The sequence below is a fragment of the Trifolium pratense genome, linkage group LG2 (assembly GCF_020283565.1).
Source record: "Trifolium pratense cultivar HEN17-A07 linkage group LG2, ARS_RC_1.1, whole genome shotgun sequence".
NCBI lineage: Eukaryota > Viridiplantae > Streptophyta > Magnoliopsida > Fabales > Fabaceae > Trifolium > Trifolium pratense.
This window is the reverse complement of record NC_060060.1, coordinates 67,840,021-67,863,917: the sequence shown is the minus strand read 5'-3', so window position 1 is coordinate 67,863,917 and position 23,897 is coordinate 67,840,021. Positions and strand designations below refer to the sequence as shown.

Below are 23,897 nucleotides of genomic sequence, written 5' to 3'. Positions count from 1 at the left end.
TTAAATTTCAGAGAATGCTACATGAGAATAGTTGATTAAGTAAATAAGAAGATCAAAGAACATAATTGAGGTCTTCTTAGTTTCTACAACAAAATTTTATAATGCAATCAAACATCACATAGTGGGATTGCATTGAGTTAAGCCTTTTCTTTCAATAATGATTGATGTTTTAGTTCACAAATGTTTGACACGCTAATCTTATATCCAAACAGCATACATTATGACATGCTTAAGGCTACTTGAATTCAACAATTACAAATTTTACATTGCAAAAATTGATCATCAAAGTTGAGAGATGATAATTCTATTCAAATAATAGTTTATTATTATCCCACCAAAGTTGAAAGTCATGTAATGGGAGACAAAAATTAACAACACACTCACACAGAGATTGCCACATTTTTAAAATTTACCTTCAAAAGAAGAATTTCTCAACCAATCAAAGAAGTTGCAAAGGACATGGATCTGCGGACTGCAATTGACAAAAGATTAGATATGGTTTACATACTAAACTTACATAGAGATTGCCACATTTTTAAAATTTACCTTCAAAAGAAGAATTTCTCAACCAATCAAAGAAGTTGCAAAGGACATGGATCTGCGGACTGCAATTGACAACAATATATGAATTTACCTTTTGCAATTGACAGATAAGTTATGAAGCAAGATTAATTTCGCCTTTTGGATTGATATTAGTATAAATGAAGAATTTACCTGCACTTATAATTGCAATTGCTTTCAAGTATTGGATCATCAAATATTGAAGCTATTTTTTAGACCATCAATATATGAATTAAGAAACACATTTCAGAATATATTAATTAAGAATGATATTAAGAAATAGACATGAGAACATCTAAACATAGCTTTTGCCAACTTTAGTTTCATCTGTACTAAAACCGTAGAAGCCAAATAGAAGAACACATTTCATCAGCAATAGACAATAGAAGAAGTAGAAACCAAATATAAAAAGAAGAAGAAGAAACAGAGATATGAAAGAAGCATCGATAGAGAAGGGTTATAATTTGACTGAAACATAAGTCACACAAAAAAGATTCGGTGCAAATTAGGACATCTACAAAATCACAAAACAATATATAAACAATAAGCCACAAAAAACAAACATTAAATCCATGTAGAATTGCAAACATAGCTGAAAAGGCATTAGTGTGAAAATGAAATCATGATAGGCTTGTAAAACATACTAACCCAAGTAACTTGTGCCTTTCACACCCTCTCTTCTATGCCAATTTCCAACAGACGATCATCATTTAGTTTACGGTATGCCCGTGCAAAATAAAAAATACAATGATTAGTTTTATTGGGATATCTCTAATATAAGTCGAATCGCACAATGAAATTCCAGTAACATTAAACAACACACACTAATTAAAAGGAAAACATTTTAGTTTAAGAGTAGAAGCATTGTTTTCGAATCAAACATCGTCAGTTTTTATATTGGGCCTAACTCATCCTTACAAAACCGGCTTGTAAGGTGAGGATAGCCCAGCTATATAAACGCTACATAGGCCATATCTCTAAGCAATGTGGGACTAAATCCACCCCTTCACACCCAACACAATGAAAGTGTTGGAGGCTGCAATGAAGGCAACCCAAATGCCGCAATTAGGCGGATGGGGGCAGACCGCAATTAAGGCGGAATTTCCAACACACACCCTCACGCTCGGGCCTGAAGCATTTCAGATGTGCGAAGAAAAAGAAAAGTCGAAGATAATCAGATGAGAGATGGATTATAATAAAAGGAGGAAAGTAAGAGATTGAAACCAAAAGGAAGTCGAAACTCAAAATTGATGCGGCGGAATGAATCAGTGAGTGAGTGATGTGCAGCGGAGAAGATTCATGGTGTTTAAGTTGATTTTAGGATTTCAAGTTTAGTTTGCGTGCAAACGAATGGGAGAAGGAAAGGAAAGGGGTAGCGATTTGATTTTAGGATTTCAATTTTGTAACTTTCCAATCCAAATTATGTGAAACAGGACAACAAACATTCCAACCTATAAAATCATACATGATATCATAATTTTTTTAAAATTTTTAATGGAAAAATTAAGTTCTTCTTATCGTATCATAAAATAGAAAAGTTAATACCGTAACAAATAAAGAATTTCCAGGCACTGCCATTGCCCCTAAAATACAAGTGGTTAAACCAATTCAAAGAGTAAATCAAACAAATCCTCATACTCTTACCTTGATATAAGGGTGGAATACATAAGGAGAATGCGAAGATAATACCAATCTTGTAAATATCAGGGCTTTGTTCTTCAAATTTGAGGTAGATAATTTGTCCTGAAAAGAAAAATAATGACAAAATAAATATAGATCAATAGCAGAAACCACGCAAGAGTACACAAAGGTTTAACTCGAGAGTATTGCTTACATTTAATGCTTTTCAATTCCAGGAATGAGTGACCCAATGTGGTCTGCAAGACAGTAGGGCAAGACAACTAGTTCTTTCAAAACAGAAAAGGCACCAACCTACAAGGACAAACTATGCTTAAAATTTTCAAATGGATATCAACCAAGTTTCATGCTTAAATATTTAATTACCTTTTTTTTTTTGTTACATATTTAACTACCTTTGTTTTGATGGATTTCTCACGCAACTACCTACTGATAGACTTGACAATCTCTGACAGTTCTTGCTTCAACAACCAGTTAGGACTGCATTGATTGTCAATTTGTGATACAGTATGAGTTATGAGGTAATAATTGTAAAAACTGGGCTTGACTATAGAAAACTTGAATGATCGTATTGCTCATGACAAAGCTTATTATTATTATTATTACTATATATATATATATTAGAATTTGGAAGCATGTTCACACATAAATGGAGCTTTAGCTATCTATTAAGATCATATGCAAAAATGGGTATTCTCTTGTAACTTTAACCTAAGGAACAATGTTTAGATATAAATTTGTATAGTGCTATATGAAAGAAATGCAAATACCATTTGGAAATTGAATTTACCGCCACAAATCTTCACCTCTAGCTCATAGTGGCAGTCCTCTAGGAGTTTTGTAACACAAACGGGTCTATTTTCAGGGAGTAATAACGATTTATGATTCTTGGGAGGAGCAAAGATATCTGGAAGTGTTTTCCCAAGAAATTTGTGAAATTTAAATCAACTTCGATCTGTTTCGTAGTCCTTGGCCACCAAGTCTTACCACAAGAATAGATTTCATGACATGCATTGCATTGAAGTCTTAGCATTATATGCTATTGAACACATGATCTCATGACACATCATAATCCATAATCTATAACCATAATCTTAATTGAAAGTAAAATTGCACATCCTTTCCTTAGGTGAAAGGAAACTACTTCCCGATAAACTTGCCAAAATGTGATTGATTTGATATATTTTAAGATAAACAAACACAATCATATCACATACCTGCAAACAACACATCCACCCATTTCATATTCTGGTTCTTTATCAACCCGTGTCAACCGAATCATGATTGGCCTCGCACGTCTTCCATCACCAGTATTATCGTTACAATTTAGACAATGCCAACCACTATCTGGTACACTGCAATCCTAAGCAGGCTGTAATTGAAACAGAAAAGACCATAATACTATAATACCTTGTTGCCGGCATCAAAGGTAGTAAGAAACCGTGATATGCAAGCTATACCAGGTATGCAACAAACTACAATTGTCATTGTCTAATGATGCATCGGATAACAGAGGATTTTTTATTTTTAAATAATAAACAGAGGATTTTATTAAGTGGTATAAAGAAAACATGGGGAACTAAGAATGTTGGAATATAAGAAAATATTTTATAATAACTTGATATTATGGTATCTTATAATACATAATAAGATTAATTGATAAGAAAAAATTAAAAGAAAAACAATATTAGCAAATAAATATTATGGTATGTTATAATACATATTAAGATTAATTGATAAGAAAATATTTTATAATAACTTGATATTATGGTATCTTATATCATGAAGTGTCAATCCATTGGAAGTATATATGTTGCGGTAACTGGTAACTGCAAAAGAACAAAAAGCATTCTGAGATGAAGAAAAACAGAATAGTAAATTTAGTTATTTAACAGTCTACTCACGGTTGACGCCTAGCCGCCATTCCAGCATGGGCTTCAAACTGTGAAGGGCTTATATCAAGAAAACTGTCCTTTGACATAGTAAGCCAACTCAGCACCGTCTGGTAGGCCATAAGGCATAAAAAGTAACCGGTGCAAATCATTGTCCCTGAAAAAAGAAAAATCCAATTCAAATTTCAAACTACAGTAGCTAAGATATTTCAGTTCACATGGAGATGCTAGTGAGAAATAGAAAACAGCACAAGAATCCTCAACTGGAAAAAACACAAAACAAAACAACAAGAACCTTTTCTTAGTGCAACAATCAGCACTTCTCTTCTGCAGTATACCTGAGTTGTAAGTGTATGTGCCTGCAAAAAAAGGTCTAGTGTGAATATACCACTCGTTTCCACTCATCAGTTGTCTGGTTCACATACATTTGCTGCTCAAAATGATTTTGCGCACGTGAAGATGAGAAGTGGCTCGCACTTTTTATAGGTTGACTGGAACAACAAAATAAAATACGTTAGAATGGTCATCTCTTTCGTTTAATTTAATAGTCAGCATAATTTTGTTAACACAAGAGAATTTGACAGAAAAAGACTGAACCTAGAGTTTTCTGAAATGCTATAAACAAAAGCACAAAAACTAAGTTGTTGGCAGTTGGCACTGGTGGATAATACCACAGCAAAACTCCAGTGAAAATCGAATTGCATCTCCCTTTAACAAAACCCATATGTTCAGACTTCAGAATTATGAAATATCTAATTAAGTTCAGTTTAACAAAAACCAAGTCTTAAATCCTCAAATCACTGGCAATCGAAAACCTTAGGACGAATCATGTAAGCAAATTAAACCGGAAGTTAGGGTTTATGCTCAATACACAAGCAGATGCACCATTTCACACGATTAGTGAAGTAAGCTAAATCACAGAAGCAGCCTCAGCCCTCAGGTATAGCTCTTTCCTAAGGGGGTCCATGGAACAGAGCAATCACTAGGTGGTTAAACTTCAACACATTGACATTTTGCCACGAAGTTCTGTTACTTTTTAAATAATATTGACAGCAAAAACTACTTCTGACGAGGAAGGTTTTTCATATCCAAATGACCTCGTTTTACAAGTTGAAGTTATAGGATCTTTGGTAAAGAAGATTAGATGAGAAATAATCTACTGAGATTATGGTTTTATAAAAAAGAATAAGCACTAGCCACTAACCCTTATATATCTTAATCCTAGAATACTAACCCTAATTGAATAAGGAAACCAACCATAATGCTTACTGAAATTTTAACCAAGATCAAATTCAAAATCAAATCATGAAATATAACAAAAATAGACACAGTCCTGAGACATAGCTCAAGATATTCTATATTATTCTCTAAAATACAACCAAGTACTATAATTTTTTTTAATTATTCTACTACCCCCACCAAGATATAAAGCTCACTAACCATTAAACTTGTCAGTTATTACATACAAAACACTCAAAATGGAAAATATAATATGGGCTTCACAAAACGTGACTGGAAAGGCAGATAATGGAGGTGTAGGAGAGCTAAAACTAAGGCAGATGAGATTGGAATGATTATTAATGGTAATTTCGCAGCAACAAGAACTAAGACTTCTAGAAATCCGGCAAAAATAAAATTTGGAAGCTTTAAATTAAACAACAAAAATTAGGATGCATACTTCAGTTCAAAGCCGCTTTGTAGAAAATATGAAGGAAATTATAAAAATCTCCTATGAACAAAGGAAGACAAAAAAAAATAATTAGGAATAGTAGCTAAAAGTGCTTTCCAACCCCACTCTAAAAAAGAAAAGAAAACAAAAAATGCAGAGACGTGAAAAAAAAAATATGTTCTCTTGTTAATATAGAGGTATATCGGAAAAATGTTCTAGAGAGAAAGATTATAAAACTTAAAATTGTACTAGTTAACATGTCATGAAAAGAAGAAAAAAAAACCTCATTTAGATGAATATATGACCAACAAGGCCAGCATCTTCAGTACCATCATTGTGTCTTCCGCTGCTGCTGGCATCTGCAGATGAGACAAATGCTCCAAACAAATAAAAATGAATATAAATACAACTTTTCAAATAACAAAAAAAACTTTGAACTTTGAAAGAATATAAAATGTAAACAAAACATGTGGTGCTGTGTTGACAATTGGCTTTTAACTACTATAAATTCATTTTATAGGAATGAGAATGCCGGTGGCACAAGTTTTTAGATCAGCAAGTTATCTGTCCTAGTAGCATGACCATTTTAAAATACAACAAAACACCCTAGTTTAGCTAAGTATAAAATCTGTCTTGTGTATATATGTATAAAAGCATGTGTTTTGTGCTTGACAATCAGCTAAAAGGTGCATATACATAGTTTATACTTTCATAACAAATTTGAATAAACAATAGTTAATAATAAGTAAACATAAAAAACCCTGAGCAGGATTTAACATCTTACTGTGTTCCCAGTAGAAATTGCCAAGAGCCGTCCAAAAATATAAACTGAAAAACCAACCAAATTTACTGGCAGATATTAATAATAGAGCAAAAACCCTTAATTAACATCTTATTTTATCAATATAAACAAAAGTCCTTCGAGAGAACCAGATTCTTAAGATTACCAAGGGTAGTAGTGATGTGCAAATCTCTACAACATGTGACATGGTATGCCTATAAGTAAAGGAAAAGGATGCTTTGCGTTTCTTTGAGAAATATAAATCTAAAAATGTAAAATGAAAGTGACAGATATAAGAGTTGTTTTTGGAAAATTTCTTGTTTTCTTGAATTGGTACGTATCAGATTGCAGGTGAGAGACCAAAAGGTACAAACTGAATAATCTAAATGCATACATTAGAGAGAAATGCAGATGAGAGAGAATGGAAGTTGGTAAAGGCAGAATGAGTCGGATATAAGGACAGATGGGTTGGTAAGTTTGAAGGACTTACTTTGCCAGTAATTCCTTTTATCAACTGTGGTGAGAGAATGGAAGGATTAGATTGTGCAAGGGATTGGGTAGAAACTTCAGCATTCAGCAACAACTGTCTTCAAAGCAATGCTAGCAGTGTCCCGATGTTGATCCTTCACGTTAAGTATTTTGTCACACAGTTGACTGCTCATTTCGACAACCCTTGGCTCATTCATCTTCCTGACTAACGGAGCAAGGCTGCAAATTATAACAAAAAGAATTAAAACAACACTTAATCTGTAATGTGGAGAGTGATTTGATAATATAATATTGGTTGGTTGGTAAAAAGATATATGTACCATTTGACAGCAAGTCCAGAAACATCACTAGCAGCATGTCAAGTTGTTGTATGATGATATTTTTCAATTTAAGTTCGAGATCAGAATCGGCCCTAAAAGTGGGTTTGGTCAACTGACTAACCAGATCAGAAGTGACCATTTATCTCTGATCTTTATCCTTCCCAATCATCTGTGTCTGAGAATCATTGTATGGTTAGGTTATGTTGTGGCACAAAAAAGTAAATAGTCGATAATAAGATTTCTTCGCACACAAAAACAATCATAAAGTACCTTACCTTTCCAAGTATCCCGGGCAAAGCTAGGTTGGCCATGTTTGCAGTGGCACTATTGTTGTATGAGTAATGTGGAATGTTGTTAGTTAGTTAGTTAGGGAATCTGAGAAGCAACAAACAGACAAATAAACAAACAAACTAGTTGAATTGAAAATAATCATTCATAAAGAAGACTTTGATTGGAGATTTATAAGCAACATAACATATCATCATAATCAGAAACAAATAAAGTGAAGATTTATTGATTAATTTGATTTTTATTATACATCGGAGAATGGAATGTATCGGAGAAAGAGAGATAGAAGTGCAACCCTACGGCGAACATGGAACAGGGAAGTGGAGAAGAGATTTGAGGTTTGCAATCGGTGGTTGTTAAAGGAGACAGTGGTTTTGAGTCTAGGGTTTCCATTGTTGAGTCCACCATCTCTCGGCGCACGAGGAACAGAATTTTGCAGTTACACAGTGCGGCGGGAGTAAGCTGTTAAACATTAAACAAAGAAAATTTGAAGTCCAAATAACACGGTCGAATTAAAAACAACATTTTAAATGATTTGAATCAACAAGTAAAAGAAAATTTGAAGTCCAAATAACACAGTCAAATATGATTCAATTTTGAATATACATTTATCCTCTTCAAACTTTCAATATATTTGAAATTATTTAATCACAGTATTTATTAGTCAGTTCACCGAAATTAAAAACATTACTCTAAGATGCAACGCAAATGAGCAGCGACAAAATAATGACATTGAAAATAAGAAGAGTATATTTAACAGAGCTAAGGATCTATATTTAACATGCCTCCGATGCATAACTAAGGAAAATACCTCATTCCCTTCGGTTGTCCCTACCACCAAGTTTTCAAGTGCATTTATTTCTGTTTGGTACTTCCCCTCATGTGCCTTGAAAATATGGTTTTGCTTCAGATAGGCAGCACATTAAATTAGTCATTGTTCAATAGAATTATAAAACGATCACTTTTTTGCAAAAAAAATGCCATAAAGAATGTTAAACGTACACTTTCCTTGCTTTCTGCTTGATTTGAAACGCGTAACTCAATTACTTGCAGAATTTTCCTCATCAGGCATGCTGTAGTTGAGCCTAAACATTGTAAATAAATGGGAAATTCAAAGACTACTCAGTGACGCAATCAAATTTAAATTTAATTTTTTTTTATAACAATTTAAATTTTATTTTGCTACATAAGAAATAGATTATGATAAGACTACCTGAGTTAGAGGGTATATCTATTTCTGTATTAACTTCTAAGAAAGTTTTCAACATTTATATCACTCCCTAAAATAATAAAAAGTTATAAATTTGATTGTGTTAGAATAAAAAAGATAAATGAAAAACAAAAACCTGAATAAGTAGTCTGTTAATAAAAAAGCGGATATATCTAAATTAGAAAACCCGAATTAGACGGTATATCCGATTCTTTAGCATTAGTTGCGCATATCATTTGGTTCCAGTCATGATGATTAATCAATGTAATATCGACATCTGTACGATAAGAATGTTATTTTTGACTAAAAAAAAGATACTTAAAGAAGATAGGTTAAAAACTTATATTTACAATTATATGTTTCAATAAAGAACTTATATTTTCTATCTGCTGGTTATGTCAGATAGGAAAAGTTATTATAAACAACTAGATAATAGTCATAAGAGTTGATATTGCATCTAATATAGCAGTCGGTGGTTTTTTAAACAGAGTACAAATATTTTTAATGATATAATCAGTTCCATTCTGTTTAGTTATGATTTTAATAAAACAATAGCATATTCAAACATAATTACCTTAGAATGCAATATGACGTGGTTTGATAGATTCCACATTCCGCCTAAACGAAGCTCTTAGTGAACATCTTGCACGATGAATAAATGTACCATTATGTACTGTATATTTCCCTGCCTTCAATGAATTTGTTGTCAGTGATGATTTTGCTGTAGAACAATGCTTTTTTAAAGATGAAGAACCAACTGAAGATATACAAAATCAAATTCAAAAACTCTAACTTAATTTCTTTCATAGAAGGCTAATTATATTCTGATAGTGAAAAATAACCATGCTGCAAAAACAGGGCAGATTTGGTTCAAAGCACAATTGCTATAAAACAGACACAACCAACACACTTCATGATGCAAATAGCAGTTGCAGAAATAGCTGTACGTCCAAAATCACTACAGCAGGTTGAAATAGCAGTTGCAGAAGTATATTTCAATTAATAATAATTACAATACTATAAAAAATTGCATTTAAATTGATTCATTACCGTTACCTATGCAATATCATTTAAAGGAATTCTGCTCGCTGATCCAATAACACCATGCTCTCCTTGACTCCCAGGAACGGGTTTAGTCACCATATATTTCATAAAAACAAAATCAAAGATCCCCAAATTCATAATTAAAAAAATGTGAATATTAATTAGGAGACAACATTAGAAAATATTCAATTAAAGAGAATGAATATTCAATTAATATTCAACATTAGAAAACATTAGAAAATATTAAATTAAAGAGAATGAATGGGTTTGTTTGGATATAGTCACCTGATTATTCGATAACAAATTCTATCTCTTATCATTTTTGGGAAATCTCAACCATGCTCTCCTTGACTCCCAGGAACGGGTTTAGTCACCATATATTTCATAAAAACAAAATCAAAGATCCCCAAATTCATAATTAAAAAAATGTGAATATTAATTAGGAGAAAACATTAGAAAAATATTCAATTAAAGAGAATGAATATTCAATTAATATTCAACATTAGAAAACATTAGAAAATATTAAATTAAAGAGAATGAATGGGTTTGTTTGGATATAGTCACCTGATTATTCGATAACAAATTCTATCTCTTATCATTTTTGGGAAATCTCAACCATGCTCTATCTTCCCGTTTCCTTTTACCATTTGCAACAATTAAGAAATTAGGTTTCAAATTAGAGTAGAAAGCAAATCAATAAAATGACATAACCATATGGACAACGTAAAAAGGTTTAAAAAATAGCAATTGGGGACAAAATAATGCAACAGGGAAAAAAAAGTTTGGGTCGTCGTTACCTTCATCGGTGAAGGAGAGCACGTATGAGGAGGAGCATTTCAGATGTGCGAAGAAAATGAAAAGTCGAAGATAATCAGATGAGAGATGACTTATAATAAAAGGAGGAAAGTAAGAGGTTGAAACCAAAAGGAAGTCGAAACTGAAAATTGATGCGACAGAATGAATCAGAACGAATGAATCAGTGAGTGAGTGATGTGCAGCGGAGAGGATTCATGGTGTTTAAGTTGATTTTAGGATTTCAAGTTTAGTCTGCGTGCAAACGAATGGGAGAGGGAAACGAAAGGGGGTAGCATTTTGATTTTAGGATTTCAATTTTGTAACTTTCCAATCCAAATTATGTGAAACAGGACAACAAACATCCAATCTATAAAATCATACATACTATCGTAATTTTTTTAAAAATTTTGAGTATCAGAAAATAGAAAAGTTAATACCGTAACAAATAAAGAATTTCAAGGCACTGCCATTGTGCCCCTAAAATACAAGTGGTTAAACCAATTCAAAGAGTAAATCAAACAAATCCTCATACTCTTACCTTGATATAAGGGTGGAATACATCAGGAGAATGCGAAGATAATACCAATCTTGTAAATATCAGCGCTTCGATCTTCAAATTTGAGGTAGACAATTTGTCCTGAAAAGAAAAATAATAACAAAATATAGATCAATAGCAGAAACCACGTAAGAGTACAGAAAGGTTTAACTCAAGAGAGTTTTGCTTACATTTAATGCTTTTTCAATTCCAGGAATGAGTGACCCAATGTGGTCTGCAAGACAGTTGGGCAAGACAACAACGAGTTCTTTCAAAACAGAAAAGGCACCACCCTGCAAGGACAAACTATGCTTATAATTTTTTAGACTTGAGTTTAATGGATATCAACCAAGTTTAATGCTTAAATATTTAATTACCTTTTTTTTTGGTTATATATTTAACTACCTTTGTTTTGATGGATTTCTCACGCAACTACCTACTGATAGACTTGACAATCTCTGACAGTTCTTGCTTCAACAACCAGTTAGGACTGCATTGCATGTCAGTGTTGAGACAGTCAATTTGTGACACAGTATGAGTTATGAGGTAATAATTGTAAAAACTGGGCTTGACTATAGAAAAGTTGAAGTGATAGCCGCAGTGAATGATTGTATTGCTCTTGACAAAGCTTATTAGTATTACTACATATATATATATATATATATATTAGAATTTGGAAGCATACAAGGAGCTTTAGATATAAATTTAATTAGTGCTATATCTGTAAAAGCATTAACGAAGCCATAGATACCATTCATAACAGAAGTGCTCTAAGATAACAAATGACATAGCTTACAAATCTTCTGGAAAACATGGAAAATATGAGGTATGATATAGGTTACAGGAGACATAGGTTACATAATGTCAAGTCCTTAAATTAAGGTATGAATTACTAGTGCTCAACAATATATAAAATTTATATATCAATAATTGAGGAATATTTTTGATATCTTCTACGCAACTAGTTTATATATAAAAAAATATCATTTGACAGTGGATCTTAAGATTTAAATAAACCTAGAAGTGTTCGGATTGAATGCACAAGCACCCATTGCATAAAGTTTCCAACATCAAAACAAATAATAAAACAAAATTGGACACAACGTACTTTCACATAAGAAAAGCAGAAGCCACTTGCCTCGTTTCTTTTACATCAGTCTGCCCTTTTGTGACATTTCCAGATTGACGCAAGAGCTCAATGAACGTATTAAATACATCCATATGCAACATATTCATATGTCAGATAAACAATCTTCGATCATAAAAGACAAAAAAAAAAAGCCTAACCTACCTTGACATTCTCTTCTATCTATTTAAATCTGTCAATCAGTTTTGGACAAGCCTGTAAGGCAGAAAATTGAAGGTTAGGCCAGTCAGGTAACTGAAGATTATAAAAGAGAGTGAACAGCCATACACACAAATAATTACACAATTTCTTTGGGATAAAAGAAATTTTATTGGAAAAACATATGGATACCAAAACTTCTAAACAAACTATAAATCTAGGAAACCAAATGTTTACTCATTACCCGGGGTATAAAATGATGGAAGAACAGAAATATCTCGGAAAAATAAAGAGAAGAATAGTTTAATTACAGATTACCAATAAGTGAAAGAAAAGATACCTCATCATACAGCTATGAAAGCAACTCAGGACGAGAAACCATCAATGCAGCTAAGCATTTAGCTGCTGCTCTGCGAACTTTCCAGCTGGCATCTTCATCATCTGTATATTCATTTGCACGCTCGCTGGAAAATAATATTGCATATATGACATTATAAACAAGAAAATTATTGTGCAAATATGAATACCATACAGGCAATAACCACATAGCCACATACTCATCCTCCTCCTCTTCATGACCTTCATCATCAGTATCCTCCTCCATGTTGTCAGTAAAGTTTGGGTCATAACTCAGATATGCCAGTGCCAGATGAAGAAAAATAAGCAATAACATCAAGAACTAGAGAAGTGGAAATACCTGAGAAGTCTCTTTCTAAGCCAATTGCCAACAGACGATCATCATTTAGTTTACAGTATGCCCGTGCAAAATAAAAAATACTATGATTAATTTTACGTACTATTATATTGGGATATCTCTAATATAAGTGGAAATACCTGAGAAGTCTCATTCTAAGCCAATTGCCAACAGACGATCATCATTTAGCTTACGGTATACCCGTGCAAAATAAAAAATACAATGATTAATTTTACGCACAATAAAATCTCCAGTAATATAAGTCGAATATAAGTCGAATCGCACAATAAAATCTCCAGTAACATTAAACAACACAGACTAATTAAAAGCAAAACATTTTGGTTTAAGAGTAGAAGCATCATTTTGGAATCAAACATCGTCAGTTTAAATAAAAATCAAGCCTGAAACATAGGTAATGGAAACCTTTATTACCTTATCAAAGGCAAAGCATTCTTCAGATTCATTATTTTCACTTTTCTAAGACTACAATGCAATGTTGATTTTAGAAAATAAAAAATGGTAGGTTCTAAATTCTAATCAATGTAGTCTCACTCCAAGGTGAAAGATAATAACTTGCAAGCAAGTGATCATAGAAAAGACAAAAGCTATACGTTCAAAATATAGTAGAAGATTTAGATAAAATCCAAAGTATTGTGATTTAAAAAGATTTAGATAAAAAAACAAAAAAGGTAGAGAGGATGATATGAAAATAGTTTAACTTTGAATATATCAAGAGTATTGCACGACATAATATGCAAAACAACTTGAGTTAGTGAGTAGTGTAAATTTTGGGTTCTCAATTTCAGAACAAAACCATAGACAACAAAGAGAAAATTTACTGAAAAAAAATATTGGCATTACAAAAATTACAAGAGAGCTGCTTTGCAACCCTGCCAGTGTTATGAAACTTGTGATTGATAAACAAAACCACTTTTCTGGAAAAAATGAAAACAAAGTAAAGTTAGAAGATTGAAATGCAATAGAAATTATGTCAATTTTCCACACTGAAAATGGCAAAAAATAAAAATATAATGGGAATTAGATGATTCTCACCGTAAAATGTAGTATCTCAGATAACCTCTTTCAAATCTCAAGTCACCCTCTTTCAATCCCTCTCTTCCTCTTAAAATTCCTTCAAATTGAAGTCTTGTCTTTCTAAATTTTCAGCAACCGAAATTTCGAGAAAATAAGAAGAAAATAGCACTTAGAGAATTGGAGAAATAAAGGAAAGGAATCGCTGCCTAGAGGTTAACATGTCATGCGAGATGTTGTTTTGATTGGAGGGGTATGAAAGTATTTGAATTTTGATAAAAGGGTAAAGTTGGAAAACAAAGCAGCATCTCCTAGGTAGTATATCGGGACAGACAAAAATAAAACCCAAAACACATGGAAACTACAACTATGAACATCATAGTTACTATAGGCACATAAATACCTGGGAGAGTTATGGTGGATATTAAGTAAAAATGTTTAGACCTTTTTTTTAGCACCAAGATCATGAAAATAATGTTAAGTTCCCCTCTAGAAAGCCTCACATAATTAATATTTTTATCGATGCCTAAAAGGATCAGATAAGAGTTTAAAAAATGAGATAGATTTTTAATTGATACCGTGACTTGCTATTGAATGACTTCTTTGCCTTCTTTCCTGTTCCAGAACCTCTCTATTATGGCTTTTTATCCTTCGTCTGGAATACCTCCCGTATTTCTTCTGTCCTTGAAGAGGAAGGCTTTCGCAAAGGATTAGATTTATTAGATTTCTTTTGAGGCTTCTTCAAAATCTTGTCAGAGTCTAGTGCCATCTTGGTGGTGGCCTTTCCTGCGTTTGCAGGTCGGTAAGCAAGATCAGCATGTGACAATCCAGCCTTTTCATTCTTATCTGTCCCCTCACCCTGCAATTTTATGCATTTCAATTTCAGCGGAACAGAAAGTGAGGAATAACAAATACATCCCAACCTTAACCATATAAAGTTAACAGGTAACGAGGGCTTACTTTTGGTTTGTCATCTTGCTCGTCATCCTCCAACATCTCTCTAGCCGCTTCCAACTTTCTGCGCTTCTTTCTATGCAAATTTTTCTGCATCAAAAAACAATAAGCCACAAAAAACAAACTTTAAATCCATGTAGAATTGCAAACATAGCTGAAAAGGCATTAGTGTGAAAATGAAATCATGATAGGCTTTTAAAAGATACTAACCCAACTAACTTGTGCCTTTCACACCCTCTCTTCTATGTCAACTGCAAATTTTTCTGCATCAAAAAACAATAAGCCACAAAAAACAAACTTTAAATCCATGTAGAATTGCAAACATAGCTGAAAAGGCATTAGTGTGAAAATGAAATCATGATAGGCTTTTAAAAGATACTAACCCAACTAACTTGTGCCTTTCACACCCTCTCTTCTATGTCAACTGCCAACAGACGATCGTCATTTAGTTTACCGTATGCCCGTGCAAAATAAAAAATACAATGATTAATTTTAGGGACTAATATTTGGATATCTCTAATATAAGTCGATTCACACAATAAAATCTCCGGTAACATTAAAAAACAGACTAATTAAAAGGAAAACATTTTAGTTTAAGAGTAGAAGCATCGTTTTCGAATCAAACATCGTCAGTTTATATATAAATCAAGCCTGAAACAGAGGTAATGGAAACCTATATTACCTTATCAAAGGCAAAGCATTCTTCAGATTCATTATTTTCACTTTTCCAAGACTACAATGCAATGTTGATTTTAGAAAATAAAAAATGGTAGGTTCTAAATTCTAATCAATGTAGTCTCACTCCAAGGTGAAAGATAATAACTTGCAAGCGCAAGTGATCATAGAAAAGACAAAAGCTATACGTTTAAAATATAGTAGAAGTAGATCAAACATTGTAAACAAACAAAAACCAAAGTATTGTGATTTAAAAAGATTTAGATAAAAAAACAAAAGAGGTAGAGAGGATGATATGAAAATAGATGAACTTTGAATATATCAAGAGTATTGCACAACATAATATGCAAAACAACTTGAGTTAGTGAGTAGTGCAGATTTTGGGTTCTCAATTTGAGAACAAAGCCATCGACAACAAAGTAAAAATTTACTGGAAAAAAATATTGGCATTGCAAAAATTATAAGAGAGATGCATTGCAACCCTGCCACAGTGTTATGAAACATATTGAGGGGAAAAATCAGTGCAACATAGTTCAGAAGTCGAAAGTATTAGTAACACCAAAAATGAAATCGCAATGATAAGAAATTATGTCACAGTGCAACCCTGCCACAGTGTTATGAAACTCATGATTGATAAACGAAACCACTTTTCTGGAAAACATGAAAACAAAGTAAAGTTAGAAGATTGAAATGCAATAGAAATTATGTCAATTTTCCACACTAAAAAATGGAAAAAATAAAAATAAAAATATAATGGGAATTAGATGATTCTCACCGTAAAATGTATTATCTCAGATCACCTCCTTCAAATCTCAAGTCACCCTCTCACGATCCCTCTCTTCCTCTCAAAATTCCTTCAAATTGAAGTCTCATCTTTCTAAATTTTCAGCAACCGAACTTTCAAGAAAATAAGAAGAAAATAGCAGTTGGAGAATTGGAGAAATAAAGTAAAGGAAACCGCTGCCAAGAGGTTACTATGTTACGCGAGATGTTGTTTTGATTGGAGGGGTATATGAAAGTATTTGAATTTTGATAAAAGGGTAAAGTTGGAAAATAGAGCAGCATCACCTTGGTAGTATATGGGGACAGACAAAAATAAAACCCAAACCACAGGGAAACTACAACTATGAACATCATAGTTACTATACGCACATAAATACCTGGGAGAGTTATGGAGGATTGAAGTAAAAATGTTTAGACTTTTTTTTTAGCATCAAGAAAATGAAAAGGATTATATCATTATTTGTTAAGTTGCCCCCTAGAAAGCCTCAGTCCACAACTCCACATCAATCACATAACTGAAACAGAAGACATTTTTATAAGTTGATCAAGAATGAAATTAATATTTTTATCAATGCCTAAAAGGATCAGATAAAAGTTTAAAAAATGAGATAGATTTTTAAGTGATACCTTGACTTGCTTTTGAATGACTTCTTCGCCTTCTTTCCTGTTCCAGAACCTCTCTTTGCATTTCTTCTGTCCTTGAAGAGGAAGTCTTTCGCGAAGGATTAGATATATTAGATTTCTTTTGAGGCTTCTTCAAAATCTTGCCAGAGTCTAGTGCCCTCTTGGTGGTGGCTTTTCCTGCTTTTGCACGTCGGTAGGTAAGCAAGATCAGCATGTGTCAATCCTTTTCATTCTTATTTGTCCCCTCACCCTGCAATTTTATGCATTTCAATTTAAGTGGAACAGAAAGTGGGGAATAACAAATACATCCCAACCTTAACCATATAGAGTTAACAGGTAATGGGGGCTTACTTTTGGTTTGTCATCTTGCTCGTCATCCTCCAACATCTCTCTAGTTTCAACTTTCTGTGCTTCTTTCTAGGCAAATTTTTCTGCATTCAAAGATATTTCCATCAAATAAACAAAGAGTACATGCAACCTTATGTACATTTTATATGTAACAAAATAAACTGATCTGTATGCAGAACAAGAATGGGAAACACTTCATACCTCTCGTTCCCGCTTCCTCTTTTCCTTCAATTTTAGGTCTTCAGCTTGCTGGGCACTAACCACCTTATGAGAAGAACAGTCTTCCCCTTATTCCAAGGATGCCTGTTAACATTCATTTCATTTCTTGAGAACAAAGCCATCGACAACAAAGTAAAAATTTACTGAAAAAAAATATTGGCATTACAAAAATTATAAGAGAGATGCATTGCAACCCTGCCACAGTGTTATGAAACTCATGATTGATAAACGAAACCACGTTTCTGGAAAAAATGAAAACAAAGTAAAGTTAGAAGATTGAAATGCAATAGAAATTATGTCAATTTTCCACACTGAATATGGAAAAAAAATATAATGGGAATGAGATGATTCTCAACGTAAAATGTAGTATCTCAGATCACCTCTTTCAAATCTCAATGAACGTATCTCAGATCACCTTTTGTGACATTTCCAGATTGACGCAAGAGCTCGTATTAAATACATCCATCTGCAACATATCCATGTCAGCTAAACAATCTTGGATCATAAAAGACAACAAAAAAAGGCTAACCTACCTTGACATTTTCTTCTATCTCTTTAAATCTGTCAATCAGTTTTGGACAAGCCTGTAATGCAGAAAATTGAAGGTTAGGCAGTCATGTAACTGAAGACTAGACACGCTACCCTGATCAAGATCCTTATAAATCACATCCAAAAGATGTTCTACCAATAACTGCCTATCATCAGCACCTCTAATTAAATTTAACTGTGTCCTTGCATAGACCATTAGGGAATCCTGCAATAGAAATAATAATAGAGAAATTTGAAAAATGTAAATGCAATTCATAAGTTTATTTGTTATAAGTGCAACCGTGAGAGACCTTAAGCACTCGATCATGTGTTGTCAGCCAACATTGAAACATTAACTCCTGCATAGCATTATGAATCTCCAACAACTGAAAGCCCAAATTTGGACCATCATTTAACAAATATGTATTGATACATTCAACAAGTTTGTGTGATATCTTTCCTTCTTCCCTGAAGAAAGTAACAAAACAAAAGCCATATTGTACTCTAGCAGATAATGATAATAGTAAAAAAGAAAAACATTGAATCGCCTTAGGAAATACCTAATGAATGAACAGATCTTGACAAATCCCTTAACAATGTCTTCTCGTAGATTAACAGGGTAGTCTCCAGGAGGATAATCCAAAAGTGAATGAAGAGTTAAGATATTGCGGAAGACCTCTTCTTTGGAAGTAAAATGACTTATGTTTTTCCCATTCAAGCTTGCTTCAACCTTCTCAATGTACAGCATCACCAGGCCTAGCCATAAAGAATTTGATTAGAAGAACAAAAACGGAAGATTAAAACAGACAGTTGTGGTTAGAAGTCACAACGGTGCACGCTTCATGTTTGCAAAAACATACTGCAATAAACGCGCTTCCTCATCTGAAAAGAAAAAGATGATATAAAGATAATGATACTATAAAACAAATAAAAAGGGATTGTTTTAACTTTTAAGTGATCTCACTAAAGTCTCTCATTTAGTAGCTCCTCTGAAAATTCTACCTAAAACCTTCACTGATTCTCTCCATCCCTATGACCAAAAATTCATTTCAATGCATTTGACTACAATATTGTTTGATACTACCATTCTAAGAGACCACTTAGTATCCACAATCATGAATAAATTAAAATTTTGGAAATATTTCGGATTGAAATTCCTGCTTTTGTAACCAATTATTAAAATCAGCCAACAAGGCAATTAGTAAGCTGTTAAAATTAATTATTAGATTAGATTAGATATAGTCATATAGACCAATTCTACATGACAAACTAGAAAACTATTAGACTCATTCTAGCTGGTCCCTTCATTTACTCTAATGCATGCAATCTTTTTCTTCTTCTCATAAAGGAAAATAAGGAGCACCATATGCTACCCTAAACATAAACAAAAACTCACTTTCAACCACAAAAATATCCACATCCACCTCACAATTTGTATTCAGATCTGAAAAGGAATCTAAGCTAAGGGTCCACTCCCCCACCCCCCAAATATAAACACTGTTATGTTATCACAAAGGCACAAATACAAATTTCACACAAAAAACACAGATCAGAGAAAAAAACTACCTCCTTATAAATCATAAGTCATAACTACAAGCAAAATTAAAATGAAAATAAAATAAAAAATAAAAAATAAATTATGTTATTCCTCTATTTACAAGGAAAATGACAAGGGCCATTAAGCTATGTTAATTCATTGATTTATTATGAATTTTCAATCTCAATTCTTAAAAACTGCAAATGTAACAGTAAAAACAAAATCTTAATCTTAACAACATAAGTAACAGTCAAACAAACAAACAAACAAACAAAAAAATTTGAAAAACACAAGGACTTGCTAAAATTAAAGGCTTCAAAACATTTCAAAGATCAAAGAGCTATAAATAGTACCTTGTCCAGGTGGACTTTCAAAATCAAACTTAAAAGATGATTTCTTGATAGATTCAACAGGCTTCCCTCTACCCCTTTTCCAAGCAGAGAACTCTCCAGTCAACGGAATCAACGATGAAATCGGCATAGGCGAAAGCGCTGTTACAGCCCCTGCAGGCTTACCATCTGGTCCATACTTCCTTGGTCTCCCCCTCTTCTTTTTCAACGCCGGCACCGTCGCCGGTGATGTCACCGGTCGGCCGGTGATGTCAACTTGATCCCTTCCTGGTAATGTAAAAGATAGTACCACGAATTAGAATCGAATACAAGAACCTCGAAGCATGTAGACAGAAAAGAAAATTCAATAATAAATAAAGATTATCCAACTCAATCATAACAAACACAGCATCATTTTTTTTTAGGGTTTAGGGTTATAATAACTATAATAATCTAATTAAAATTAGATTAAAAAATAGATGAACAACTTCTTTATCCAAATCAAAACAGTGATAATCATACAAATTGAAATCCGATAGAACAGAATAACGAATTTCAAAAGAAAATTGAACACGGTATGCATGAAATTAAAACCTAAAACGAATAGTGAAAAAGTTTTCGCAGCGATGAAGTAAAGAAATGTGAATAGTGAGTTTTGAAAGGGATTGAAGGTTACTTACTTCGCGAGGTTTAACTTTCTCCGATGAGAGATTTTCTACAATCTCTCGAACGTCTCTGGAACTGATTTTCCCCATTGTCGCTACGGAATTAGCCGTTACACATCAAGTTATGTAGAGGCGGCGTTGAGATATGTAACGGTAAAATGAAGGGTTTTATACTCTCGGAGACCAATTTCGGCAGTTGTTTCAGTGTTAAGAGAGAGCGCAAGCTGAGATTAAAAGCTAAGCCTTTGTTTTAAATTTTAATGGTGTTGATTTTTTTTTCTTAACGTTATAATATTTTTTATTTTAATTTTTTTTCAAAGAGTTTCTAATGGTTGATTAGTAGTAGTAAACAACAGAGGAGAAAATGGGACTCCATGCTAGAGGATTACTAGTTTACTACCCACCCCCAACTTTGACAAACACACCTCCTCTTTTCTGATTTTACAAAACTGTCCATTTTAAATATGAACCCAAAGTTGGGGTCTTGGTCCCTTGGATATGAAATATGGATGAGTTTTTTTTTCCTGGTGCTTTTCGCAAAGCACACCTTCTGCGTTTTATTTTTACTTCTTCCGTTATTTAAATAGTAGACATTATAAAAATAAAAAATTTGATGTTTTTTAAGATTAATTAGTGAATTACTAATAGGTCGGTTGGGTATTTAGCAAAAGAGGATAGATTTCCACGACTTATAGTGAATTAAAGTTTGAATCTCGATTAAAAGATGGTGTAATCTAATAATTTGTTAGATTATTGATGTTTCAATCGCTGGTTTTTTCCTTTACGTATAATACTCGGTTTAATTATAATACTAAAAAATGTGGTTAATTTAATTCATGATCAAATTAAACAGAATTTCCCAATTTCCAACATGATCAAAATTAATATATACAATCATATATCGTTATTCAATAAATATAAACAATAATATTACACTTATAAATACTTCAATAATTGAATTAACCTCAATTATTTTAAATGTGATTAATCAATTGTCAGAAATCTATATCTATATTATTATATTATATTATTTTAGGAAACACCGCGTGAAAGGAAAATGAATGTTGGAATAGAGTAGTTCTTTTTTTAAAAAAAAAAAAAGGAACGTTGGTCTGATTTTATGAAAATAAAAACATGAATAGTTTAATGAAAAAAAAATAAAAAAATATAGAAGTTAGCTAGTTTATTTTTTGTTCGATAGAATAAATTATTAAGATAGAAATTTTTAATATAGAAGTTAAGAAAAAAAGAGTAGAAGTTAGGAATAGTTTTAAAAAAAACTATTAAGGGTATTATGGGAATTAAAAATAAGACTACACCAAAATTTAACTATTCCCTTTAGATAAATTGAATGAACAAACTTTGTTTTCAAACGACTTTTTTCCATATGTACCAATATACCATTCAAACACTTTAGGGCGACTTAGTCTTAAGTATAAAATTTATTTATTTTTGACATAAATTTTTTAGTATAAAATTTAATAATAACTATTCACGTTATTCCCTTTTACAATAAATAATTTATATTAATTTGATTATTGATAGTTTGTTTATTTATAATCTTCAAGCTATATAAAAAGATGTACATTATTTTTAGAATATTTAATGCTAAATGAAAAATAATTTTTTTACAATAACAATGTTGAATTTACAAAACATTTGAGATCTACTTTAAGCACAACTACAATTTTTATTTTTATTTTTTTTGATAATCAACTACAATTTTTATATGATTTGATCTGTTATTTTATCATTTTTACATAAATGGTTAATGTAAATAGTGCAATTGAAACTTTTTTAAGAAACATTTAATTATCAAGTTAATTGAAAGGAATCCACTAATAAAGATTTAAAAAATAACTTGAAAAATTACCAAACGAGTTTAAATAAATTCTATAAAAATATTATTAAAGTAAGATTTAATTGCACTTTTGGTCTCCTATTTTGCAAGATTTGCGATTTTGGTTCTCATATTTTAAAATCAATCATTCTTGCCCCTCTATTTTGATTTTTGTTTTTGCACTTTTAGTCCCCCACCCCATTTTTCTAACTAGTTGGCAAGAAAAACGCTTATGTGGCAATACCATGTGGAAAATAACAAATACACATCAGCAACTGTATTTTTTAAAATATCAAATAAAATTTAAAATAATTAAATAATTAAAAAACAAGTAAATAATTTTTAAAAATTATTATAGTGTTTTTGTGTTTTAACTTCTTAGTGTTTTCATATTTCTTCCTCCCCTCTTCATATTCATAATGTTTTCTCTAAAAAAATTATCCAAAAAACAACAAGTTTCAACTTAAGTCTTAAAACTCGATAATAAAAACCCAAATATTATTTGTTCTATTCCATTCACCTATGAATAAATATCCAATCAAATCATCAAAATCAAAATACTAAACTACATGAACATCAATAATCAAGATCAATGTAAGGATAACAGAAATCAACATTGTTCACCATCCTCACACTCCACTTTCAACCGACAAAAATCACTTTTCAAATTTCACAAAGTCAAAGCATCCAAAAGTTTATCCAGTTTCAACAAACACTGATTAGAATTCAACAATATAGGCATCCACGTTTTCATCGCCCAGATTTCAACAATACATAAATTGAAAGATTAACATATGGAGAAGTATCGATTTGAAGAAAAGGTCAAAACCAAAAATTTATCGGATATTCATCTAACCCGTCTTGATCCCAAAAAAATGGTGGATGGTAGATTGTGATATGAAAGAGGGAGTTGAGAGAGGAACATGGTGAGGAATTTTAGTTTTTGCAGATTTACATAATTTTTTTTAGCAACTTTTGGTTTTTCGGATTTAAAATGTTATTTATTTCTTTTATTTTTTATTTACTTAAATGTTTTTTTTATTTGTATAAGAATATAATTTTTTATTTAAAATGTTATTTATTTCTTTTATTCTTTCTAATTATATTTGTTATTAAAAAAAGACATTTACTAATATGTACATTTTATTTGCCACGTGGTATT

At 32.0% G+C, this 23,897-nt stretch overlaps 1 protein-coding gene across 2 annotated transcripts in view; it reads right to left on the bottom strand.

Moving 5' to 3' along the window:
• Positions 1–21,125, bottom strand: part of LOC123907791 (serine/threonine-protein kinase ATM-like) — a 36,900-nt gene extending 15,775 nt beyond the window's left edge. The window contains exons 1-8 of one of the 2 annotated variants that reach the window (XR_006809391.1): positions 20,911–21,125; positions 20,255–20,518; positions 18,925–19,120; positions 18,676–18,832; positions 18,370–18,420; positions 18,217–18,302; positions 16,466–16,513; positions 16,324–16,343 (exon numbers count right to left, since the gene is read on the bottom strand). Coding sequence is in view for 1 of the 2 variants with exons in the window: in XM_045958175.1 (XP_045814131.1) it covers positions 18,243–18,302; positions 18,370–18,420; positions 18,676–18,832; positions 18,925–19,120; positions 20,255–20,381 (591 nt within the window). In the remaining variant the exon portion in view is untranslated. Of the gene's footprint in view, positions 16,344–16,465; positions 16,514–18,106; positions 18,303–18,369; positions 18,421–18,675; positions 18,833–18,924; positions 19,121–20,254; positions 20,519–20,910 lie in introns of those variants that run through there. The other variant, XM_045958175.1, reaches the window with a different exon arrangement.
• Between the last annotated feature and the right edge of the window lie 2,772 nt (positions 21,126–23,897).